The 18,447-nt window shown below is 34.1% G+C and overlaps 1 protein-coding gene across 1 annotated transcript in view; it reads left to right on the top strand.

The window, feature by feature from the left end:
• Positions 1-18,447, top strand: part of SYCP2 (synaptonemal complex protein 2) — a 71,510-nt gene that overhangs the window by 11,535 nt on the left and 41,528 nt on the right. The window contains 13 exon segments of the mRNA XM_082857854.1: positions 1,832-1,893; positions 2,798-2,941; positions 4,221-4,353; positions 5,149-5,243; positions 5,487-5,511; positions 7,682-7,767; positions 9,706-9,791; positions 10,064-10,098; positions 10,905-11,047; positions 11,130-11,182; positions 12,316-12,361; positions 12,903-12,998; positions 18,104-18,164. Of these exon segments, the coding sequence (XP_082713980.1) occupies positions 1,870-1,893; positions 2,798-2,941; positions 4,221-4,353; positions 5,149-5,243; positions 5,487-5,511; positions 7,682-7,767; positions 9,706-9,791; positions 10,064-10,098; positions 10,905-11,047; positions 11,130-11,182; positions 12,316-12,361; positions 12,903-12,998; positions 18,104-18,164 (1,027 nt within the window). The 5' untranslated portion in view covers positions 1,832-1,869.

Here is an 18,447-nt window from a genome sequence, read left to right as displayed (position 1 = left end):
AGAAAGATTGAAGCCAAGCAGAAAATAGGTACACCCCTTGTTGGGAATTGGGAAAGCAAACTGGTGGGTCCCTGCATTCCCAGTTTCCCAGGCAAAATGATGAAACAACTACCAACTATTTAGAGATCTTGGAATCATTGCTGGTATACTGGAATCCCCAGCTAGCCACAGACCTAGAGTCACCCATTTAATATTTAAGCTAGAGCAGACAACCATAACCAGATGGGGCAAAACCACAGCTAAGTCGTGGATAGATTTGGATGGAGCAGCTGGACTGTAGCTGCTTAATTGCAGAGGCTGGCCTTGTGATTTCATTTCCCTCACAATAACCCAAACCCACATTTTACTGATCCCAAGTTTTGGACCCCACCTACCTGCATTTTAGTATGAATTTACTTTTAAAAAGGTTAAGTAAGTATAAATTACAAATAAAACTGAAGTTTCCCGTTGCCAAATAGCTGATTATGGTTCTGTGCAACTCTCTACTCTTCCTCCCCAATAAGCTGACAGATAGAGTGTCCTGAGTGGTATAGGTGAATGTCACTCTACACACACACAGGTGCACGCATGCACACAAATATGTGTATACTTATGTGTACCTAGAGGTATAATCATAAATAATACAAAGTTTCTTTTTGCATATAAGTGGCATTATGCTGTATTTATCATCTGGCAACATGCTTTTTAATCACTAAAACTGTTTGGCTGCAAATATCTAAAATTCTGGTTCATTTTATCTAACTGTTATCTTTACAAAATTGATTAGCATATGCCACATTTTATTTATTCATTCTTTACCCTCCCTCCCATTCGTAGCTCCCATCTAAGTACTTTTGAATTTTCTCACTCAGAACGATGCTGCAGAAGCATCTTTATACTTGGCTCCCTATGTATGTGGAATCAGTGTTTCTCTGTGGATCAGATTTTTCCCCCTGGAGTTAATCTTTGGAAATGCAGGATATTGTTTTGCTCATCCCTTTTGTATGCCTTTTATGTATGTCCTCACTGGCACTTAAATATCTCTACTGGCAAGTCTGCAAGAAAGTAGGCTGACTAGTGCCTCTTGTTGCCTTCAAGATACACAGGCCTGTATTCCTCCTGGATTAAGTAATTAATTTCCCCTCTATGTTGAATTTCCTGAGGTTCTATTACAAAGTTCTTCATAGTACAGATTATTTTAAAATTGTTCTAGTTATGATGTCTAGAAAAGATTGTTTTATTTCTTTTCCTTTATAGGACTAACCTCCAAACCTCCAAATTGCATTTGCAAATGTTAGATGCTTTTGTTAAGATGGTGCTTAATGTAACCCTGCTGTTTCCTGTTTCCATTCTCTTTTGAAGGGAAAAATGTGTTTAGGTTATCTTTTCCTCCTTTCATTGCATATTTGTATATTCTTACATATCCTGTTCTTTGGCAGTATACTTGCATATACTTCCCTTCTTAAATATTGTATTACTAGCTTAAATTTCATTTAGGCATTAATTCAAGATTATTTTTCTTCTTGTTCCCAAAGTTGGAATCTCTGATGAGGGAGGTTCACATTTATATTCTTTCAGTGACTAGTTTTGTGACCTTTTGGCAGGACTTTGACATTTATTTAAGTCATTTATGAAAAGGGAAAGCTTGAATAAATGATCTTCAGGCTTTCGTCCAGAAACTTCTATGGACAGATTCAAATGAGTAATTTCATAAGCAGTGAGGAACTTGAAGAAACAACATTTATTGCCTTTGGTATAAGCAGTAATGCTTATTTATGTGTGTTAAGACTTTAAAACTGTAAACATATAAAATAGATTGTAAAATTCAGAAAGTATATGCTTTCTTTTGTAGGTGTTTGTTTTGTCCACCTGTTTTAAAATTAAGTCAAAATGCCAATAAGACCAAATCTCCAGGTATGTAGTCCTAGACCAAAAGGCAGTCTTTTATTTTAATTCCTAAAATCACTTTTTGTTTATTTATAGGTATTAAATGCCATCGTTTTAGGAAAGACAAAGCTTACTTGTTTTTATGAAATGGTCAAGAGTCAAATAATTGAAATAAAAATGTTATCCTTTTATTTTTTCAATAGATTTGTTTCCAAAAGCTTTATTAAGAATATAAAGTACTAAAGATGATTTATGTATACCTCTTACATAGAAATGAATCATACACTGATGTATGTATCATTTATGGCTGGATACTTTTATATCAAGGCTTAAAATTGTGAGATACTTGCATTTAGGAGAATCATATTAATGTATGAAAATTCCTTATTAATGGTGGTGTACTTTAATAGCAGGGATGGCAGATTTTATAAAGCTTATAAATATAATAAATAATAAATTATATGTGTATGTAATGCTTAAGTTATATTGGTTGGTATAGTTCCTAAAAAAGTGCTTTTACCTATCTTTATGCAATTTTTTTTTTAACTATTTAAACTTCATGAAGAAGTTGATAGATATGTTAGGGTTTTATCCATGGTATTAAGTATTAGTTACTATAAAGTTGATTTTTATTTCCTTCATTAACAGGTTTTTGTTGAGTTTAGCATAATGATGACTTTCCAATAAGAAATATGAAGTGGAAAATTAGTAAAATATATGTTTCTTGTATAGAGCTTATTATTATCAAAACACTTAATCTCTAATTGTTACTCTGAATTTAATAGTGGACAGTTTTTTTAAATAAATGAATTGATATTATATAAGCTCTTTTGAGAATTTTCAAATGTGAAAACAATTCTTAAATTACTTGATTTCATAAGGTGACTATTCGGGTTTTGATTCAATATATTTGCCATTTTCTATATTTCAGCAGTTGGAAAAATGCATTGATAATGCTTTAAGAAAAAATGATTTCAAACCTTTGAAAACACTTTTACAAATTGATATTTGTGAAGATGTGAAGATTAAATGCAGCAAACAGTTTTTCCACAAGTTGGATGACCTTATGTGCAGGGTAAATTTTCATTTTTGTTGAATGAGCATTACAGTTATTAGATACCACTCTACTTCTTAGGAAGAGATACTCCGTTGGAAGGAATGAATAAAAAGGCTTTGGCAAGCTCACTTATAACTATCTAAATAAATGCTTGTTTCACCACTTGCTTTTTGTGTGTGTTTGTTTGAGGAGTCCCAAATAACATGTTGGACTGTTGTTTTCTAAATAATATATAAAAAATGTGTGTTTACATAGTGTTACCATTATTAACTGTTATCTAAACGGGGAAAAATAGCTTACCTGTTTGAAGTTTAAACAACTTGAACTATTTTTTAAAAGCCTATCAGCATATTCTTCATGTTGTGTGGACAGTGCTTGGTGCTTACAAAAAATAAAACAAACAAAAACAAATAAAAATCATCAAAAACCTTGTACTTGATTTGTCATGTATAAAGTATTTTTATATGTGAGAAAAAAGTGATTATTGACAGTCTCCACCAGAATTTGATGTTTGTTTTGAATCTAGAAGAGTGAGTAAAAATTTCTTGTATCGGGCTTCCTTGGTGGCGCAGTGGTTGAGAGTCCGCCTGCCGATGCAGGGGACACGGATTCGTGCCCTGGTCCGGGAGGATCCCACATGCTGCCGAGCGGCTAGGCCTGTGAGCCATGGCTGCTGAGCCCGCGCGTCCGTAGCCTGTGCTCCGCAACGGAAGAGGCCACAACAGTGAGAGGCCGGCGTACCGAAAAAAAAAAAAAAAATCTTGTATCCCTTAGTTAAATACATAAAGCTTTTTAGAATGGAAGGTAACTGATTCATTGCATCATAAGTCTAAAGTTTCTTGAGTTTATACATGTCTGCAATTTTGTACTGTGTTTGTCATTCACTGGCTGAGTGCTTGTAAGCAGGTTGCCTTTTTTTGTGTGTTTTTTTTTTTTTTTTTTTTTTTTTTGCAATACGCGGGCCTCTAACTGTTGTGGCCTCTCCCATTGCGGAGCACAGGCTCCGGACGCTCAGGCTCAGCGGCCATGGCTCACGGGCCCAGCCCCTCCGCAGCATGTGGGATCTTCCCGGACCGGGGCACGAACCCGTGCAGGCAGGCGGACTCGCAATCACTGCGCCACCAGGGAAGCCCGGTTGCCTTTTTTAAACCACACTTTTGTCCTTTGCAATATGGAGATTATGATTATGATAATGACTAACACTCAGGATTTGTGAGGATTACAACGCTCCTAGCACAATGCCAATTCCATTCTATTTTGTATTTACAGATGTTTAAATGTATAATTTGCATTTCAGGAGCTGAATAAAAAGGATATCCAAACTGTTTCAACCATTTTGGTTTCTTTTGGAAGATGTGGCAAAAATATCAGTATATTGGGGAAAGCTGGACTTCTAACTATGATAAAACAAGGACTAGTACAAAAGATGAGTATAGAATATGTAACATATTTCTTTGAGGGAAATATGATTAAAGGTGTGTTTTCTAATTAAATGGTTCAACGTGTTGGAAAATAAATTTGAGAACTGTATATAAAACAGATAAAATATTTTTATAACCTGTGGTATATGTTAGAAAAATAAAGATCACAAGGGAACTGTATACAGGGTCCTTGATAATTGTGTGAATTTAAGGTCACAAGACTCCCTAAGACCTTTACTTGCTTTATTTTCTCTTTAGCTCATCTTAATCACTATCTAACTTAATTTACTTTTCTTTTTATATCGTTTATTATTATCTATTTCCCATTTTAGAATGTAGGATATTGATTTTTGTCTGTTTTGTTCATTGTTGTATACCCAGCACCAAGAACAGTGCCTAAGACATAGTGTGTACTCAAATGTCTGAGTTAATAAAAATAAAATAATACCAAAATATTTCAAATAGTAAAAATGCCACAATAATCTAATGTGTAATGATAATTCTTTACCTATGAATATGAATGTACATGAACTAAGAATTTGAAGGGGGGGAAGTAAAGATTTTCTACTTGGAATTGGATTAACTTCATCCATTCCCATCTAAAAAATGGGAACATATAGTGAGTTACTAAAAAGCAAAAACAATGATGGTGTTTAAGAGCATAAACTTATTTAGTACAATACTGGAATTTTAATTTTTAATGTTTCTTTATTCTTAGGTTTACTGTTTGTATGAGTACATTCTTAAAATTATTAAAATTGAATTCAAAGTAACTAATGTATTTACATTTCTTTTTCTACATGGTTACCTGGTTTGAAAAATCCAAGGAGATTATTCTGAGTCAAGGAAATTCAAAAGATGAAGCTGTTATGATAGAAGACTTATTTGAGCTTTTGATGGTAACAATCATATTGATTCACTGATGTTATAAAGCATGTGTTTATTTAAAAACAATTTGTGTTCTATATGCCCTGAGACTAAAAGTCACTAACAGATTGGTTAGTGCATTTATCCTGATTAATTAGTTAATACATAAAAGTTAAATAATTATGTGGTGAGTTCATATGTAACCTCTTATTTTAATACTATTTGTAATGGTTTATAATATAAGATAGTAAGTTTTAAATATTATTCACTTTCAGGTCATACATGACATGGATGATGAAGGTATAATAAACATTTTATTTCTACTGGAACAATAATTTGCTGTAAGAGTTTTGGTATAATGTTGCAATTCTTGTAGTATTGTCCTAATATTAGGAATTCATTACCTAATTCAGGGATCGACAAATTTTTTCTGTAAAGGGTCAGATAGTAAATATTTTAGGCTTTGTGGGCCAAGAAAAAAATTGATGGTATTATGTAGGTACTTATTTAACAAGAAAGAAAACAAATTTCCACAAATGTTTTTTTGATGCAACTCAAAATATAACAATAATTGAGTACAGTGTTTTTGTAATACAGGTCTACTAATGAGGAGCATAGCACTCTTTTTTGAGAAGATGACGTTTCTCTTAAGGTTCAGAGTTAGTGTTTGCTGTTATAAAAATTAATTGCAAATATTCATTTGTTCATGCTTATCTGTAGTGAAATTTTGTGTATATTACATTAGAAAACGTCTTTTCATGCAGATAATGCCAAATACTGATATCAGTTCATGAGCATGATTTTTAATTGAGCATATTCATCACTTGGAAAGCATTTATAGAATTATATTAGACTTTTTTCTTAATATTTGCTTTTTAGAATGCCATTGCATTGCAGATTAATCACTTCCAGTTGAAGGTTAGGTGGAAGCTCCTCAGTTGCAGAGTTAAAATGAATTTTGAAATAGGGAAATTTCCTTCGCACCTACATCAACGTCCAGAAGCGCTGCTGGATCTGTAGTTGGATCTTGGAAAAAATATATCCCCTATAAATTTGTTGTTGGAAATGGAGATGTCATTTCTTGTCTCAGCTTTTGACAGCCTAGGAGATGTATAAAGCAGCTGGACATTACTTGTGATTCAGATGACCTTTGTTTCATTGAAATAACTTTACTGAAGTATAAGTTTCTCATATACGCACTAATTTTGCCTTGGACTTTGGTGTTGAATTCATTAAGAAACACTATCAACTCTGCAGCCCAAGCTAATTACCAAAGCCATTCATTTAGTGGTGGCTAATGATGGCTAAGTTCATAAGAATGAATGAAATTCACCTGAGACTGCTGGTTCAGTAAATCATGATAGATTCACATATTTCCACAGAGTACCTGCTGATGAATACAGCCATACAAAAAGGGACAGTGAGTTGGATTTGGTTTGTGGGCCATAGTTTGTCCTTGATCTAATGAAACAAAATTTTCAGTAGTACACAGAGACTATAGAACATGTTACAACTCATCATTTCACTTGTGCTTGGCAGTGCCTTATGTCAAACAATAAACTCAAGTTATTTTATCTCTGTGTTGGTTGAGGAAGAATTACCTAGGATTGGTAATTGGGGCCGGTGAATTGTTTATAAATAAAGGAACAGCTAATTGCTCCCAAAACATTTAAAAATATCAATTGCTATTTATTTCAGTAGTAGTTAATGCTACCTTTTCATTGGTTTCTTTGCAATTAACATAACAATTTAGTCTAAATTCTTAAGTTTGTAAGCGAGAAAACAGTCCTAAAGCACCAGTGATTATGAAGTGATCCAACTGTTTTTTTTAAGTAAATCACTTTATCTTTTCAAGTGATTCAGTGATTTTTTTTCTTTTAACATAGTCACTTTGTAAAGTGCATTTTCTGTTGCAGCGTTGCCATTATTTAAACTTATTTTAGAACTCTGCATCATGAATTAGCATGAAGCAAATTCCTCTTAATATACTTAGTATTAATAAAGCTTGTCTTTTGAGAGAATAGTGTCAAATTTTAGAAATAGGACAAGATATTTAGATCTTCATGAAGTCCGGAGGTGTTAATGGCCATTATGGAATTTTGGAGGTATGACTATAAATTACTGAGGCCAGTTTCATAAAAACCTCAAATTAGACGTTTCCAGTTTTGGACTGTATTTATTTATCCAAAAAAGTAATACTGCTTTAAGTGCCTCAAAGGAGAAGCTGGATCTGGGGTTATTCCTTTGCCAGAGTTAAAATCAGTCACATCTGTTTGAACGGTGTTTTGTCGAAGTTACATAGCTAGTTAATGGCAGAACCAGGACTGAATTTCAAGCTTCCTGGTGCCCAGGCCAGTCCATGGGCCTTCGTCTGAACTGAATTACTATGTCCGATTTCCATTAACACATATAAGATTGTCATTGAAAAGAGTTTAAAATACACATTTGTCAATAATTTACTTTTATTCAGGTAGAAGGCAAGTAGTGGAAAGTTTCATACCTCGAATTTGTGCCCTGGTTATTGACTCAAGAGTGAATATTTGTATTCAGCAGGAGGTAAAGTCATTTTTTAGATTTTCTTTGAAAACTTAAAGAGAAGGTGAAGACAATTTGGTAGCAATTTATCAGATTGAATAATTATTTTATCTTGGCACTAAATTATCATGTACTGTGTCTCTGTTGTCTTAATTCATTGTCTGACACGATGAAATATATTGGGTTGGCCAAAAAGTTCCTTTGGTTTTTAAGTTAAAAAAAGAAAAAGACACATTTTACATTTTTCACCAAGAACTTTATTGAACAACATATTCACTGTTTTGTTCCACTACCTTCTGCCATTTTTCAGGCAATTTGATAATTCCATCTTCCCAAATTTTTTACCTTTATGAGCAAAGAACTGTTCTAGGTATCTTTTACAGTCTTCCAGGGAATTGACATTTTTTCCATTAAGAGAATTTTGTAAAGACTGAAATAAATGGAAATCCGAAGATGCTATATCTGATGAATATGGCGGATGAATCAGAACTTCCCAGCCAAGCTGTAAGAGTTTTTGCCCAGTCATCAAAGAAACATGCGGTCTTGTGTTATCCTGATGGAAGATTATGCGTTTTCTGTTGACTAATTCTGGACACTTTTGGTCGAGTGTCGTTTTCAGTTGGTCTAATTGGGAGCAGTACTTGTTGGAATTAATCGTTTGGTTTTCCGGAAGAAGCTCATAATAGAGGACTCCCTTCCAATCCCACCATATAGGCAACATCACCTTCTTTGGATGAAGACCGGCCTTTGGTGTGGTTGGTGGTGGTTCATTTCTCTTGCCCCAGTGTCTCTTCCGTTCCACATTATTGTACAGTATCCGCTTTCCATCGCCCATCACAATTTGTTTTAAACACGGAACGTTTCAGTTATGTTTCAGTAGAGAACTGCATGTGGAAATAGGGTCAAGAAGGTTTTCTTCGCTTAACTTATGTGGAACACAAACATCAAAGCGATTAACATAACCAAGCTGGTGCAAATGATTTTCAATGCTTGATTTGTATATTTTGAGTATGTCAGCTATCTCCTGCGTGGTAAAACGTTGATTGTTCTCAGTTAATGTCTTGATTTGATTGCTGTCAACTTCAACTGGTCTACCCGACCATGGAGCATCATCCAGGGAGAAATCTCCAGCATGAAACTTCGCAAACCACTTTTGACATGTTTCATCAGTCACAACACCTTCTCCATACACTGCACAAATCTTTTTTTGCATTTCAGTTGCATGTTTACCTTTCTTGAAATAGTAAAGCATAATATGCCAAAAATGTTGCTTTTTTCTTCCATCTTCAATATTAAAATGGCTACACAAAAATTCACTAATTTTGGTAAGTTCTTTTTAAATGCACGCTGATATGACAGCTGTCACAATACAATCTAACAAAATTGTTCCAAATGAAGTTAAAGACAACTAAGTGCTACTAGAGCCATCTTATGGAAAAAAAACGCCAAACACACCTTTTGGCCAACCCAGTATTACCTAAATATGTATTGAAAATTCATAAGCATGTGGGTTTATGTATACATATATAGCTCATATGAAAATAAACTATACCATGTAGATATTAGTAGTTCCTAAGTATTTAAATGCTAAAAATAACCTGTATTAGTATATATATGTGTGTACATGTGTGTAGTCATAAGAACAAATATTAATAGGGTAATATTTTTTGCTTCTTTAGTTCTTAGAGTAATAATAAACATATGTCATACTGCAAAGAGTATAACTGCTTTAAATACAGGAATCATGGTATATTCTATTTTTGATATCCTGTGTTTTATGTTTTCTTATATTCATTATTTTATGCTTTATATTCTTTCCTCCACCCTTCTTTCCCTGCATAAAATGCTGTGATTAAGAAAAAATAGGCTTCTAAGTTTATATACCTATAATATATCTCTAAGTACTTAATGTTTCACTGAATATATAAAGTTAATGGATTATGTATTTTTCTTTTCTAGGCTCTAAAAAAAATGAATGCTATGCTGGACAAAATGCCTGAAGATGCCAGGAAAATACTCTCTAACCAAGAAATGTTAATTCTCATGTAATAACTTGTACTATATTTCTTTAATTAGTGGTTCAAGCCAAGAATTTAAAGGATGTTTTATAAGGCAAATAAGGCAACCATGAGTTGCATTAAGAATTAAAACTGATAAACTCTTGTAGGTTTCTAATATAATTTATATATATGTTTTCTGCCAAAGTCTGTGCTACTAATCAATTGTAAATTTTGGTGAAGTTTTTTTCCCCCAAACATATGAGCTTTCTAGTTAATTGATACTTGTCTAGTATATAACCTGTTGTTTTGATTCACAGGAGTGGTATGGGAGAAAGGATTTTAGATGCTGGAGGTAAGTCTGTTTTTTTCAAAATGTTCATATTTGAAATTACTCCAAATTTATTAATAGACTATAATATCTAATTAGCCAAAATAATATTAACATTGTAATGTAGTGAAATTATGCGAGGGAATTCTAAACTAAACTAAAAAATTAAGTATGATAACAGGAGTTGTCAAATATAATTTGTGCCTAGTGGTAGGTTTTTGAATAATAACTTAATTTTCAAGTAGATTTGGATTCCTTTTGTGAAGAAATTTCTTAAATGTATTTTATGAAATTAGGAGGTTTAATATTCTTGGGATTGATAGATTTGTTTGTAAACAATGTTTTTATTAAAAGAGCTCAAATTTTCTTTCCTAAGTTTCATATGAGAAAATGTTGATGTAGTGATTTACATATAGAACAAACCACTGGTTTAAAGTACTTTAAAATAACTGTAAATATCATGATATGCAGAAGGAAAACAAAGATTACCTGTGATTTATAGACTTTTCTATGAGTTATTTTGCAATTCACAACTCTAATTATGGAATGGAGGAATCTTTGAACATTTAGGAGTTTCTTTTAAATATCCTTAAAAATATTCTTTTACTCCTTTCTTCTATTAGTAAACTTATTTTGTTATTTGGGCTATATTCACGCCTGTAATGATGAGATGTTTCTAATCTCTATGAAGAAAATGGCAAAAGATGAGTAAATTACACTACGTTCCTTATTACTCTTGCTTGTTCTAACAACTTATGAAATGTATTGACTTTTATAAACTTTAATTTTCATAATTTCAAATAATACATTAATTTTTTTTTTTTTTAAAGATTATGATTTACAAGTGGCTATCGTAGAAGCTTTATGTAGAATGACCCCAGAAGAACAAAGAGAAGAACTGGCATGTCAGTGGTTTTCAATGGATTTTATTGCTAATGCATTTAAAGGAATTAAAGTCTCTGAATTTGAAACAGTAAGTAGTGTAAAAATAACAAATTAACAAGTTTTTTAAAATTACTGTGTTTTTTAAAAGCTCTCTCTTTTTTAAAAATTAGGACTGCAGGATATTTCTCAACCTTGTAAATGGCATGCTTGGAGACAAAAGAAGGTAAACAATGCAAAATGCAACCATCTAATGATAAAGAAACAGAGCTCAAGAAAGGGCGCACATGGTAGGCTGAAATAATCCTCCACTGGTCTTATTTTGCTTTGTACTTTTAGAGGAAAGAATACATTTTTATTTAATATTAATTAATAACTTTGTCTAAAATTGGTTTACTGTATTTCAGAATTGCATATATATTATAAATTTGGTGTTTAAGGAACAATAAAAATCTAGGTATAAATATTACTTGAGCTACCTCCTTCGTACACATACTGGAATAAAAATATATAGCATAAATCATCTTCTTTTATAATTAACATATTGTAAGGATGTTCTTTCTGCAGTTATTTAATCTCAAGAGTGGTCATGGAAGGCTAGGTAATATAAATTTTTATCACTTTTGACAATGACAGAAGAGGTATTTTTGTAGTGCAGTGCCTAGCACCTTATAGGTGTTCAGGACACATTGGATTGAATGAGTTCACATTTAGTTTACCTGCTAAGGAAATGAAAGATACGGTGAGGGTTTTGTGCAGGGAGTCACACTATTTGGATTTGAATAACAGGTCCCCCTCTTCCTGTTCTAATGTTGGACAACTTATTTAACCTTACTCGCCTCAGTTTCCTTAACTGTAAAACAAGAATACTAATAATATCTACCTCATATGTTTGTTGTAAAGATTAAATGAGATGGTTATACACTTAGTACTTATAGTAGTATCTGACCAAGAAAGTATTCAATGAATTCAGCCATTTTTATTAGCAGTATTATTCACTTCTACTCTTCTTTTCCCATATAATCTTATGGGAACTTCCACTGTATCAATATCACTAGTATAAGCTAAATTAGGAATCTCTGTTCATAGTCAATAACATGAAAAGTAATTTGGTTCAGTCACTTTAGTCAAAATGGTAGGTTGAGTAGTATCCTCAAAGTAATACGCTGTCTTTCAGAAACAGATTTCCCGTGAACTCTCACTTTAAAGAGTAATAAAGAAGGAATATGATTTTATTTAAATTGTTGTCACTACTGCCTGATTTCCTGTTGATCCTAGGTATGATTTGTATGGCAAGTCAAAATTATGTTGTGAAGGCTTATTAATTTTTTCTTTAATTCAGACTACTTTTTATTTCAGGGTCTTTACATTTCCTTGTTTATCAGCATTTCTTGATAACTATGAGGTAAATTTTTAATTTAGTATGTGTTCTAGTTATTAGATGAATTTTGATGGAAAGGTCAAGTGAATTGTAGGTTACAAATTGACAAGAACATTAATGTTAGTCATAATTAGATCACAAATACAGCTGGTCTGGTATTCTGGATCTAAGTGACATTTTATGAAATGGCACATTTGTAGCCAAGGATAAGTGAAATATAAAGGTTGTACTTCAAATTTTCTTATGTTTCCTTAATCAAGCCCGTAATCGTTTATCATTCATGAATATATTCAAACATGAAAATATTTTCAACCTTTATTTGTACTTGGAATATTTGTGATATTTTGGAGCTAGCTAATTTCTATGTAAAATATTAAGCAGCATTTCTTTTGATTGTTTCTAAATTGATTTAAATGCTGTACTTGCCTGCTGTTTATCTTCCCATACCTTCCAGCTCTACTCTTTTATTTTTCAAAAAAACTCAACCATGAATATAACATCATAATTTTCTGTTGTCACTTTTAAAAGCATAGTATATTCTAGTTTTATATGTTTATTTTATTAGTTGCAAATACCATCAGATGAAAAACTTGAGGGATTTTGGATAGATTTTAATCTCGGGAGCCAGACTGTATCATTCTACATTGCCGAAGACAATGATGTAAGCTTTAGATACCTCTGTACCATTTTGTGTGTGTGTGTGTGGGGGGTGTGTGTGTGTGTGTGTGTGTGTATAATGTTGTAATTCAACTTAAGAATATGGATTTCTTTGATATTTATTTTCTCGCTATTTTAATAGATTTCAATGTTAGCTCTAGTAGTTTTGATGAGCATGGTAACCTATCAAGTTAATTAGAATTGAAAGTTATTTCTGATGTCTTATTGCAAGAGAAAAATGCTAAAATTTAATACTAGTGTTTAAATATGAGCTTTTCAGAAATTAATTACATGTTAATGATTAAAATTTAACATTCACATGAACAAAGTGAATTGAATCTAGAAAAGACAGCAGTTACTCCAGTACAGAAGCATTCAGTTAAAAATAACATTAACAGATGATGACAAATGGTCTTACCTTATTCTTTCATAGAATCTTCTGTTTGAAAATAGTGAGGGATTAATTCTTTTTTTGTTTGTTTACATCTTTATTGGAGTATAATTGCTTTACAACGGTGTGTTAGTTTCTGCTGTATAACAAAGTGAATCAGTATACATATAACCCCATATCCCCTCTCTCTTGTGTCTCCCACCCCTCTAGTTGGACACAAAGCATGGAGCTGATCTCCCTGTGCTTTGCAGCTGCTTCCAGCTAGCTAGCTATTTTACATTTGGTTGTGAGGGATTGATTCTTATGGTGGTACTTAGAAGTGAATTTTAGTTCTTTTCTTTCTGTGCTATATTGTAACTATGTTTAAACTTTGCAACCAGGCAGGTATGTTTTCTACTGACCTCTTTAACCTGAGGAAAATTCTTGAGGCCTTGTTTCCAAATAGCCACCACTTAGTATTTGCTACATTTGCATACTTCTAGCTCAAACTGTATGGCCAAGATCTGAGTAAGAGTTGGTTTGCATTTACTAATCTGATTGCGGCTGCTGATAATACAAAGAGGCTTTAGTCTTTTTAGTCTCTCTCTTGTAAAATCCTGCCTTTTGTTCCAGGTAAATTCTTTTTAGACGAACATTAACCAAATGCCTCTTAGGATTTCCACGTACCTTTATTTCTTTTTAGAGTACCTTTTTAGAATGCTTAATTAAAATTGAGTTCCAAAAACCAGCACTACTTCTCAGGGGTACTGATGGTTTTCATTAGTGTATTTATTCTTGCAGCGTTTTTAGGTGTATTTTTAACTGGATTTTCTTCAGGAAGTGGACTTTCATTTTGGGAAAAGAGGATAGAATAGGACTGATGTGGTTCCTGACTTCACTCACTTGGTCTAATGGATGATTCAGACAAGAAAATAAGTAATTTTAGTATTATACTTGATAGGGATAGTATAAAATGCATTTATAAGTATTAAATGCCTCCTATGTTCCTGTCACTGATCTAGAGATGCTGGGAGAGAGTTCTTCCCACAGAGATATTTAGACTCCTCTCCCCTCTGGATTTCTATAGCAGTAGTGCATTTCTCCCTGTCTTCAGGCTTACTCTCCTCAAAGCCATTCTTCCATATTGTGGCTGCTTAAAACCCTCCCTTTGTCTCTTTAACATGGTGTTTGAGGGCCTTTATGACCTCACCCCTGACTATTTCTCTGATAATCAGACTGTTCTCTGTGCTTACTGTGTTCTAGCCACATTAATTTTTTTTTTTCTTTTCCTCTAGATCACACTCTTTTCAAGTCTTTTTACTTGCTGGTTCTTCTGCTTAGGAACTTCCAGATCTTTGCGTCTTAGTTCCTTCCCAGTTTAGATTTCAGCACAAATGTCATCTCCTAGAGGTATTCTCTGGTAACTCAGTCTGAAGTAGCCACCCAGCCACATTATATAACACTGGCCTCTTTTTTTCTTTTATAGTAGTTATTGCTACTTAAAATCCTTTTGTTTATCTGTTGTTTTTTCTGTTTTCCCCCTCGTAGAACATAAAATTTATTAAACCAGGGACATGTCTTTTCTCATTTATGGCTATTCAAGGGCTCGTATTTATTTTAAGAATGAATATATAGACTATTCAACTAAAAGATACATAGTATGGTTAGTGCATAGAGTTCAAAGGGTATTGGAAAGAAATAAGGCAGGCAGTATAGAGCCAAAGAAGGATTGTAAGTAGGAGGCAACATCAGTTCAGTGAATATTTAATAAGAACTTACTGTGTGCCAGATATATGCTAGGCACTGAGCATCACATTCATGTAAAAGATTCTCCTGGTGGGGATGATCTCGAAGAGGCAGCAGTGAGTGGTGGCGTGAACCGAGATCTTAATTCCCTGCCTAGGAATTGAACCTGGGTAGCCTGGATGAAAACCAGGAATCCTAGCCACCAGACCCCCTGGCTCTTGCCCCCAGTGAAAAATGCATTTCTTACGGAGGCAAAAACTGTAAAAAAAAAAACAGGTACAAAGTTTATTATTTAGAGACATTGCACAACAACTAGTGGGAGAGCACACAGAGAAACACTTTGTTTAGTTAAGATGGAAACAAGGCAGAGATGCACACCCGGAGAGCAAGGGTGTGGGCCTCCTCCCTAATGAGGAGGAGCGCAGTAAAGAGGTGGTTAAGTCATTTATATAGGGCAGTTCTTCCGGGTCTTTGTTTACCTTTGGCCAATTATCTGGTTTCTCAACACCTGACCTGCCCTAGGACCCTCCCCGAGGTGCATGTGCAACTTTTTTCCAAGATGGATTTCAGCCCAGAGGCCTAGGGGATGGCCTTAGCATCACATATTATGGGGTGGTGCCCCCTCCTTTTTGAACCCCAAGGAGCCTTTCTGTGCGTGTGCAATGTTTCCCTTGCACCAAGGATGGGAAATGCATGATGTCTTGATCTTTTAACAGGGTTCAGCCCCTCTCTGTCCCTGCCATAAAAGTGTCCAATGTCCAGTTATCTACCCTATTCCTGTTGTTGTTTCTTATATTGAAGTGCAGATCTCGAAATATAGACTGGAGTCCAGTCATAAATATGTAGTCCAGAGCCGGTTTGTCTCTTGCCTCAGGAAATGTAAACATGGGGGTTGGGGGTTGTAATGAATGTCCAGCCTGGAGCCCATCTTCTTCTCACCCCAGGAAGTTGGAACAGGAGGCCAGTTGTAAATGTCTAGCTTGGGGCCCACCTATCTCCTGCCTCAAGGAGAACAGATTAAAAAGGGACAAGACCAGAGGCAGTTAGGAGACTTGCAGTAATCCGGGTGAGAGAAATCATGGTGGCACAGTTTTGGAAAGTGACAGTGGGGATGGATGGAAATGGATGGATTCCAGAAAAACTTGAGGAGGTAGAATTGAGCAGACTTGGTGGTTTGTAGTAAAAAGAGGAAGGGTTAATAAAACTTGGGTAACTGGATGGATGAAGATGCTGTCACAGGAGGATCAGTTTTGTAGGGTAAGATGATGAGCTCAACTTTGGATGTTTTGATCTGGAGGTGTGTGTGGGGTATTCAGCTGAAGATATCTTGTAGGCAGTTGGATATATTGGTCTGAAGTTGAGGTGAGAGAACTGAGCTGTAAATGGAGATTTAGAAGCTCTCTGTATATATAGATGATAAATAAAACCATGGGATTTAATGAGTGTCTACATGACAGAACTGTGAAAAACACAAATTTATACAGGATAGGTAGAAGAGACTCTAGCCTGAAGGATACTTGACGAATCAGCCAAAAAAGAACAAATTAAAAGGGTATCATGTTATAGAAGACAAAGGAAGGGTGTTTTATGAGCGGAAATGATGAACACTGTCAAAACACGTTAAATAAATAAAAACTGGCGATCCATGAAAGAGCAATTTCACTTAAGTGATGAGGATTTAAGCATTCCTGGAAAGTTGAAATATTTGTAGAGGAAGTAAAGACAAGGGAAAGAGAACAGTAGAAGCTAAAGTGAGATGTGGATTCCAGGGAGGGGTTTTTGTTAGGTACTTTAATGATAAGAGTTTTAAAATTGATGGCTGAGGTGACAGAGAGATTAAATAAAAAACTGAGGTCAAGAGGAGGAGAGTGTAGTAGAGGGAAAGTAGGGGGTAAAGATGAAACAAGTGGGCATAATATATCAGTAACTGTTGAAGCTGGGTATGGGCATATTTTGGATTCATTATACTGTGATTTCTATTTTTTATAATCTGTTTGAAAATTTTTATAATGTAGACATTTTTTCAAAAGGAAAGCTTTGAACCAGGTGCCTCCATGTGTGAGGAAGAGTCACTTTAAAGTTAGTAGATGATAACCGATGGGTATGTGTGCCAGCTGGCATGTGCCACAAAGGAGCAAGGCTTTTACACACAGAGAAATGTGAAGCTGCTCAAAGTGTTGGGGAGAGAGGAGACCAGCCCTTTCCTGCCGACCCTGAGGTTTTGAGGTCTGGGAGAATTAGCACCTTAACTGGAGAAGGCTGTAATTATAATAGTAGTGGTGTCCTCAAGAGTATAGACTGGTTCCAATTAAGGCAAATAAGGGAGGGAGTTAGTGAAGAGATTGAGGATTTAGCAGAATTTCTATACAATGAGTGGTCCTTAAATAGCAAAAGAATTGGATCTATTTTCATCATAAGATTACTGAAGGTTTTAGGATCCCATCTTTTAGGAATGGTTCTAATTTTTACCATGACTTTTTTGTGTGAATTCATATTATTTTATTCACTTATACAAATTTTCAATGAAAATACTTGGAAGGGGAACACATTTTAGGTTATTATTCTCATGCATTCAGTGTTTGAATCTAAGGACAGTCAATTAATGAGTGAGAATTGGGGGATGAATATGATCACACAACATTTCAAAGGAAGAAATGACAGGATTTGGTAATATTTTTAAAAGGGTATACTCTAATAAATATGAATGGCTAGTCATTCTTTGCTTTTGGTTAAGAATAGGAAACCATAAAAGTAGTCAATACTGTCATTTACTTTTAAGAATGAACGAATAGATTAAATGCAGCAAGTATAATATATTATCTAGTCAATGGATGGAGCAAGAAATGTGTTATATCAACCAGTTACTTAGTGATACTTAGTAAAAGAAAATAGTAATAACCTTTATTGTTTGTATAACTTAAAATGGTGTTTAAAGGAGCTTTAAAGCAAGAATAAATTATTATTTATGATCAAAACCTGTTTTTAAATTTAAGAATCATCAGTGGGAAGCAGTCACTGTGCCTGAGGAAGAAGTACAAATATACAGCATTGAAGGTATTAAACTTGTTTTTGATAACTCTCTTCTTGATTCTGCTTGAGTAGAAGTTGCACACTCTATGGAAAAACACAATGGACTGATGAAAGCAGATCAACATTTCCATATGTTCACATTCATAAATTTGATAGTTCAATATCATCAAATTCCCTGCCCCCACAATTCCCCCCAATATCTTATATTTATTTCCTTCTCTATCTAGTCTAAAACCCATGGTCAGTCACTTTCTTGTCAACACGTGCTGGACAAAAATCATATACCTTGGCAGACTGGCACCACTCC

The sequence above is a fragment of the Leucopleurus acutus genome, assembly GCF_964270905.1.
Source record: "Leucopleurus acutus genome assembly, chromosome: 16".
Lineage (NCBI taxonomy): Eukaryota > Metazoa > Chordata > Mammalia > Artiodactyla > Delphinidae > Leucopleurus > Leucopleurus acutus.
This window is presented reverse-complemented; position numbering and strand designations above follow the sequence as displayed.